We start from the raw sequence: 7,706 nt of genomic DNA, 5'->3' as shown, positions 1-7,706 counted from the left end.
CAGGGGTTAATCAATACAGACACTATTAGATAACAAATAATTCATTCTGGCAAAATGGAAATCACACAAGGTCCCCTTAAGGGCAAATCTGCAATATATAAATTATGGTAGTTCTAAACGATAAAGAAGAGGAAGAAAGCTTAAAATGGATGTATTTTGGCTCAGTTCAAAGATCACACACCCAACCACGGCTTGTGCCAATCTTAGTTTAGAACACAAACTATAGCCAGAGCATTGAAAACATTCAACAGACAAGCAATAGTTTCTGTTTCACAAGTTTACTTCAAATCCATAGTCCTGGAGGAGAAGAGCCAGCAGTAATTTTGTTAATTCATTCCAAACCATAGTTAAGCTTCAAATCAAATCTTTATTGTTACGGTCAATGACCAGCATAAAATATAGACATAAAACTCTCATTTGAGATTATCCTAATATACAGAAGAATAAAATGCAATAAAATGGGGTTAAGAAATACAAGATAAACTGACCCTAGCCATTTTGTAACCCTTTTTCCCCCCCTTTGGAATTTTATAATTGCATGTTTTAATAGTTAAGCTTCTCTAAACCATGATTTGGTGTGATGACTGAACAGAGTCATAATTTATCCATCCCAATTGCTAGAAAATTCTGAAAGTGGAACACTTTCCCTACAATTCCTTAGCACCAAGCAGGGCTGTGGAGTCGGAGTCGGAAGCAATTTTGGGTGGAGTCAGAGTCAGTAGAAATGTACTGACTCCGGCTTCAAAATAAATTTTGATTGACAATTTTTTAAAAATATAAATTCAAAATGTCAAAGAAGCTTCCCATGAAGTCAGCTGTAGTTGAGCATTTCACCATAACTCAAGATGGAAAACATTTTGTGTGTCAGTGCGTGACACAGGACCCAGATGAAGACAAATGCTGTGATGCCAAGATCAGCGCATATTCAGGCAGCGATAAAAATGCTCCTATGAGAGCTTCCAATTTAAAAAGACATTTACAGCCCTTTCCAGGGCTGTGGAGTTGGATGCAATTTTGGGTGGAGTCGGAGTCAGACAGTAGAAAAATAGAGGAGTCGGAGTCGAAGGTTTGGCGTAGCGACTCCACAGCCCTGACACCAAGAACACAAACATCTGTCTTATGATAAGATTCAAATAGTGAGGAAATTGATGGGGGTGCGATGGAACTGACGGCTCCCCAACTAGCCTCAGTCTATTTCTCACTGTGACAAGCAGGAATGTCGACCTGGAAATGGGTCAAGCCACGTCCATGACACGATGGGAGTTAGAGGAGGGCCCCCTTTCACACACTTTCTTAATCCTCAGATTGGGAGAGGAGGGATTATTTTGTTCATTCACTTCTTTATATGAATGTATTTATTAAATTTATTAATTGCCCTGCATCCCAGGCACTGTAAGTGTCAATTTAAAAATCACAAACATCCAATAAATTAAGATAACTGCATCAACATATGAGGGAAGGAAAAAAGTAAGGCTATAAATAACAATCATTTATTTAAGCAGGGGACCCATTTATTTTTCATTGGAACTGAGTGGTGACTTATTAGAGAATCTTACTTACCAGGCACTTTATTTGATTTGAATCTGCGTTGAGCATTTAATTTCCCTTTGTATTGGTCGTATTGGAAACTTAATTTTTTTCTTCTCTCTGTTTTATTAACGCCTATATCTCGCACTATTGTGTACCCCACTTGGGAAAGAGTTCTTTGTAACCTGAAAGTCTGCCTGTGATATGTTTAAAAAAATCACTTGCTGGAGCACGGAAAAGGACTTGACCTTACTCGCCCCATACTGCTGCTGTTGCTGCTTCCAAGGGGCCCAAACAGCAAGGACTAAGTCCTCCATGGGAAGGCTTAAGGCAATTTAATGCTGCCAATGGCCAACTGCTTTTCGGGACACCCTCCGATACGCCCTCTGCTTATGCCACCTCCCTTAAGCTTCTGTAAGTCCTGCAGCACCATGGTGGGTTTTCAAGATGTCTTCAAGATAAGCTACTGTCCCTCTTTTCATCGGGCACCCTTCTGACAGCTCTTCAACACTCCGCACATGTTCAACAGCCCTTTCCAAGCTTCTGTCTCTTTCGGAAAAATTCTCACCTATCCCTACTTCCTCATCCGCAACTCCCGATTTCAAATACTGCAACATGTAGGCCCCAATTACTTCCCCATGTTCGGCCACTGCCTTCCTGACGGCCAGCAGGTCCGCCTCGTCCACCAGACTCAGCAGATGAAGCAGAGCATGGCAGAGCTGTGTCCGTAGGCTGGCACTGTATTTAAACTCCAGAAAGTCTTCCGCCTCCTCGCTCTTCCGCAAGGCGACCACCAAGGCGCTCCATATCTGGGAGAACTGCTCGGGCGTCCCGTAGCACTTCCTTTCGGCCGGCACGGAAAGGGCTGCAGCCGATTTGATACGGACTTTGAAGTTCTTGCAGGACTTGACCACAGAGGAAAGGGCACTATAGGCTTGGCCAGTCCAAGCGGCTTCTCCTAAAAAGAATTCAAACCAAAAAACAAATAAAGGTCAGGAGTCAGGAAATTGGTTTCTGAGATTCCACAGGCATAATCTGTCAAATATCTAAAACAGCCACTGACAGGTGGATAGTTTGGGAGCTCGTCCACACTCTGCTCTCTTTGCTTAGAGCACAGGATTGCTGCAACACAGGTCTAGCTATTGTTGCTAGATAAATGATAGTTGCACGGGCTGCCCATCAGTGACTGGGCCACGTTCAGGGAGCTGCTGGGAATAAAGCCCTGAACAACTTGGGACCAGGCCACCTGAAAGTTTGCCTGCCCCTGTATAGACCTGCAAGATCACTCAGATCACCTGGGGAAATTCAACTTGTGGCACCTCGCCCTACAGCATATCATTGTGCAATGACCTGAAAATGGGCATTTTCTGCTGTTGCCCCTGTACTGTGGACTGCCCTCCCCTCTGCCACACATGAAGCAGCAACCATCAGTTGCTTCAGACGTCATGTGGAGACTCCTCTTTTTGATCAGGCTTTCCCCTGACCCAGAAGATTGGATCCCAATTTGGGTGTATAAATCCCCTGAATCTGTTTGCTTTTATAGGGTTTATATTTTAAAGTTATGTTTTTGTGTTAATGGATGATGTTTTTATAGTGTACACTGCTTAATTTTTTAGAATATTTAGAATTGGGTGTTAGAACAAATTAAACCAGAACTATCACTAGAAGCTAAAATGATGAAACTGAGGTTATAATACTTTGGACATATCATGAGAAGACCTGATTCACTAGAGAAGACAATAATGCTGGGAAAAACAGAAGGGAGTAGAAAAAGAGGAAGGCCAAACAAGAGATGGATTGATTCCATAAAGGAAGCCACAGACCTGAACTTACAAGATCTGAACAGGGTGGTTTATGCTGTTGGAGGTCACTGATTCACAGGGACACCATAAGTCGTAATCGACTTGAAGGCACGTAACAACAGAATATTAAGCCATTTAAAAGTGCTTTTAAATAAAACAGAAGATAAACAAATGGGAGTCCAGAAGCAGTATGCCATGGAGTGCAAGCTGTTGGGTGGGAACAATGGGGAGGGGTTCCTTTTAGAAATATTGTGTCCATGCCCGGCCAATAAGCTTCCTGGAGGCATCCAACTGTCCACTCTGGAAACAAGACGGACCCTCAGCATGATCCAACAGGGCGCTTCTCGTGTCCTTACACCATACTGCCGATGCTCAGCAAACACTCTGACCAGGTGCCTTGAAGAGATGGGGATTTTGATGTACACTCGAGGGGCACACTATCCTTTGCCTCATGTTCGCACACTTGCTTGGAATCAAGCGATGCAGGAGTCAAACGAGGCACAAAAACAGCAAACTGTTATTTTGCACTCACCCAGCAGCAAGGCAGGATTTTTAAAGACGTTCCCGAGTGCGTAACAGGCATTCCAGCGGACTTTCATAGTTGTTTCACTCTGCACTGTAGAGATCAAGGCGTGTACAGACTCCTCAATGGGTTGGCTGAACCTGGGATTTGCAATGTGGGAGGGCTGCAAAAAGTGAAGGAGGTTTCCTAGGGCACGGACAGCGTTGCTTTTCACCTGGAAAAGAGAGGTTTTGAAATTCCAGCATATACAGGGAAAGTGCTGTTGTCATTGCCTTCAATGATTTGCCTAGGCTGTTAAGATCAGCCTTGTTCTCTGTGCCATTGTGTTGGGCCTTTAGATGACTGAGCACAAGAGATGGGGCCTTCTTGGTGGTGGCGCTGCTGCAGCTCTGGAATACCCATCCTCCAAAGATCTATCAGGCTACCTCTGTGGCTTCTTTTCACTGTGATCTGAAAATGGGTTTTCCCACCCAACAGGCTTTAACGTTTAACTTTTTACTGCTGCTTATAGTTTACAAACTGCTATTTTTTAGTTCATTTGGAATCGTGTTTTTAATGTGTCTTGCTTTCTTATATGCATTTGTCTCTCACATTGCAAAGCCACAATGAACGCCTAGGAGTTGGAGTACAAATAACAAGTTACACCCTGATCTAGTGTGTCAAGTTGGTTTGGAAGACAGCTTGCTTCCATGTTTCTTAGAAAAGAGAAAGGCAGCTGGAAAAAATTCTGGATGCGTTCAGATGTCACAGGAAGCCACAAAGTAGCATTTTATTATTGTTTAGCCATTATGTGCATGCAGCCCTAGCACTCCTACTTCCCTCCTAGTAGAGCAGGAAAACAAGCCATGAGTGGCTGGCTTAGCATTGCAACCAAACCAGCGTGTGTGGTTTCTTCCTCCCAAATGAGCCACTATCTGAAGCCAAGGTTTGTCCTCTGCTTCCCAGAGGGAAGCTCTGGGGTTCAAACAAACTACTCTTCGCGGCTTCCCATTATGTCTGAACATGGCAGTATCTCAAGTTCATGTAAAGCAGGTGTAAGGAAACGTTGGCCCTCTAGATGTTGCTGAACTGCAACTCCCATCCCCAGAAATCATGGCCAATGATGATGGGAGTTGCAGGCATTGCTGAACTACAAGACCAGAGGTTCCCCACCCCTTGTCTCAAGGGAGCAATAGGGTCATCAATACCAGGTTGCTCCTGCAACCCCCTCATCATAGCCTGTTTTGTTTTATTCTCCTCTCACACACACACGTTCCAAAATTCTATACAACTGTGTCCTACACTGGCCACCATAAAACCTTATTCAAGAAGTCTCTGTTAGGCTACAGACCCATTGCACAGAAATCTGTGCTCTGTCCATTGAGATTTCGTGGCTAGAATATCAGACTTAAGGTTGGGAAGACCCAGGCTCAAATCGCAATTTAGCCCCAAAACTTATGGGAACAGCCACTTTGAATCCAACCTACCCATAGCGTTATTGAGACTATATAAGAGGATTTTTTTTAAAAATAGCCGTGTTTGATTGCTGCAACAAAATAAGACTTATAGCACCTTAAAGACTAACACATTTTATTAAAGTATGTTTTCATGAACTACAGTCCAGTTTACCTCTGACTCACCAAAATCTCTTAAACATCTGGATGCATCTGACAAAGCGACTCTTAACTCACAAAAGCTTATGCCACAAATAAATTTGTTTTTAAGGTGCCACAAGACTTGCGAGAAAAGATGGAAAACAGAGAAACCACAAAACCTGCCCCCTTGTGGCACGATGTCATGTGCAGAAGACAAAGAAGTGCAGCAACAAGGCGCAAATTCCCCTGAAAAGGGCCAACCTGGGGCTTACCTACACAGTGGTTGCTTGCTCTCAGTCTGGCACTGTAAAATCCAAGCTAGAGATGGGATTCTACCACGCAGCCTGTTTCCAAGCCAGCCCTGCACTCCATCTAGATGGAATGACAACTGCAGGTCCGCTTTCCATGCAAACGTCTCACTGCACCAACAAGCCAGACCACCTGTAACTCTGACATCACTCTCCTCTACAGATACGGTCAATCTAACTCACCCCTTTTCTGGTGGTTAAGTGGATACTCCAGGGTGTCTATATAACTTCCCAAGTTTTGGCCACCAACTCTGGAATTCTCAGCACTCCCAGTATTTCAAAGCATGTCCAAATTGTAAAGCAACCAAGTTGCATGCTTTAACTTGGATTCCTGCCTTGAGCAGGGGGATGGCCTTGGCCTTATAAGACCCTTCCAACTCTACTATTCTATACTACAAGAGTTATACAAAAGCATACAGCATCACCAAACACACACAGGGATCTTCTATATACATACCTTGTCTTTGTCCTTTGATGCATCAGTTGCCAACTGCAGCATTTTCAGAAGCAGTAGGTCTGAGAATTCATCCTGGAAACTCTGCCCCATTAACTCCCTGCTTCCCCAAAACAAGGGGGGGGGATCAGAAGCGGGGAAGGGGGGAATCAGAATTAGCTCAACTATGGCAAGATATATACAGGTGAGTGTTCACCTGAGTAAAAGACAACACTCAAAACCATTTTAAGTTAGCAGAAAGCATCTTTGGATTGGGCACTTCGAATTGTGGGAGGGGAATCAATGCTTACATCCTCTTCCATATCAAAAACCTCTCCATGTGCAGAAAGCTAGCATGTCTGGGATAAGGCTAAGCTACAACACTTCTCCAAACACTAGCTTTCCAAATGTAAGGAACTCTTTGGCAGGCAAGTCAGGGGTGAGGAACGCCACACATGCAGTCTGAAGCAGCGGAGCGCAGGATGGGCTGGGTATTCAGGAGTATCCAGGCATTAAGGAAGAAGCAGTCAAGGCCCATTGGAAGAAATCCTCCCTTTTCAATTGTACATCTGCTTGGAAAAGGGAAGGGGCTGGCTGGGAGAGTTGGCAGGAGCTCCATACAAGGGCTTAGCTCATGTTGGGCGTCATTTCAACTCTAAGTGTCCCCATTACTGCTTGCAACATGCTTAAATGTCAAGGGTCTATATTATGTTTTTTTTCTTATGCTTACGTTTTAAAATACGTTGCAAGTCTTTTAGAGACATTTTGCTGTAACAAGCGTTCATTAAAAAATACAAATCCACAATTCTTTGTTTTCAGTGAAAGGATAAAGAGGCAGTGACCCAATTTATTACGCATGCCTCAACTTCACGATTTTAAAAAAATGTATTGGATTTTGAAATGCAGACATTTATTCGACAGAAGCTTATGACCATAAACTTTAGTTCAGGTTTTATTTAGAAGTGAGGGACTGAACTGGGGGGGAGGGGGGGAGAGAAAGAAAAAAAGAGATACAACATTTCTTTAATGTAAGGCATCTCTTAATAGCCCTCCTATATGCTTCTACTTAGTTCCTTTTCAAAACGTTTAAAAAATGATAGCTGATGAGCTGAAATGCAGTCCCAAAATTCAAATTCCTTGTGAACATACTCCTCCCCCCGCAAAAAAACCTCACACACACAAAGCATCTCACGAAACAAAAGACTGGTATTAAAGACTAGGCTGTTTTGCTAAAGGCAGGTAGTCGACGTTTCAATGCCACTGGGCCAAGAGTATATGAATGTGACTGTGTAGTAAGATCCACTCATCTCTGGGTCCGACCACTAAAGGCAAGGCAGGCAACGCCCTGAGAGGACAGGGCCTTGACTGTGGTGGCACCACAGCTTTAGAACTCTCCCCCAAGGGATGTTGTCTCTTCGTGGAGCCAAGGAAAATATTCTTGCTTTCCCAAACATCTTTTAAAAAAAACTTTAATTTTATGTGATCGAGTTGCTGTTTTGCTAGTTGTTATTAACTTATTATTGGTCTATTTTTTAATTG

At 43.4% G+C, this 7,706-nt stretch overlaps 1 protein-coding gene across 1 annotated transcript in view; it reads right to left on the bottom strand.

Moving 5' to 3' along the window:
• Positions 1–290: 290 nt before the first annotated feature.
• HEATR6 (HEAT repeat containing 6) overlaps positions 291–7,706 on the bottom strand; it is a 28,277-nt gene continuing 20,861 nt past the window's right edge. Inside the window, exons 18-20 of the mRNA XM_061605037.1 lie at positions 6,192–6,288; positions 3,862–4,066; positions 291–2,485 (exon numbers count right to left, since the gene is read on the bottom strand). Of these exons, the coding sequence (XP_061461021.1) occupies positions 1,932–2,485; positions 3,862–4,066; positions 6,192–6,288 (856 nt within the window). The 3' untranslated portion in view covers positions 291–1,931. The remainder of the gene's footprint in view (positions 2,486–3,861; positions 4,067–6,191; positions 6,289–7,706) is intronic.

Source organism: Rhineura floridana, chromosome 21 (assembly GCF_030035675.1).
Source record: "Rhineura floridana isolate rRhiFlo1 chromosome 21, rRhiFlo1.hap2, whole genome shotgun sequence".
Classification (NCBI taxonomy): Eukaryota; Metazoa; Chordata; class Lepidosauria; order Squamata; family Rhineuridae; genus Rhineura; species Rhineura floridana.
Note: the sequence above shows the minus strand (reverse complement) of the source record. Positions and strands in the feature narration are given on the sequence as shown.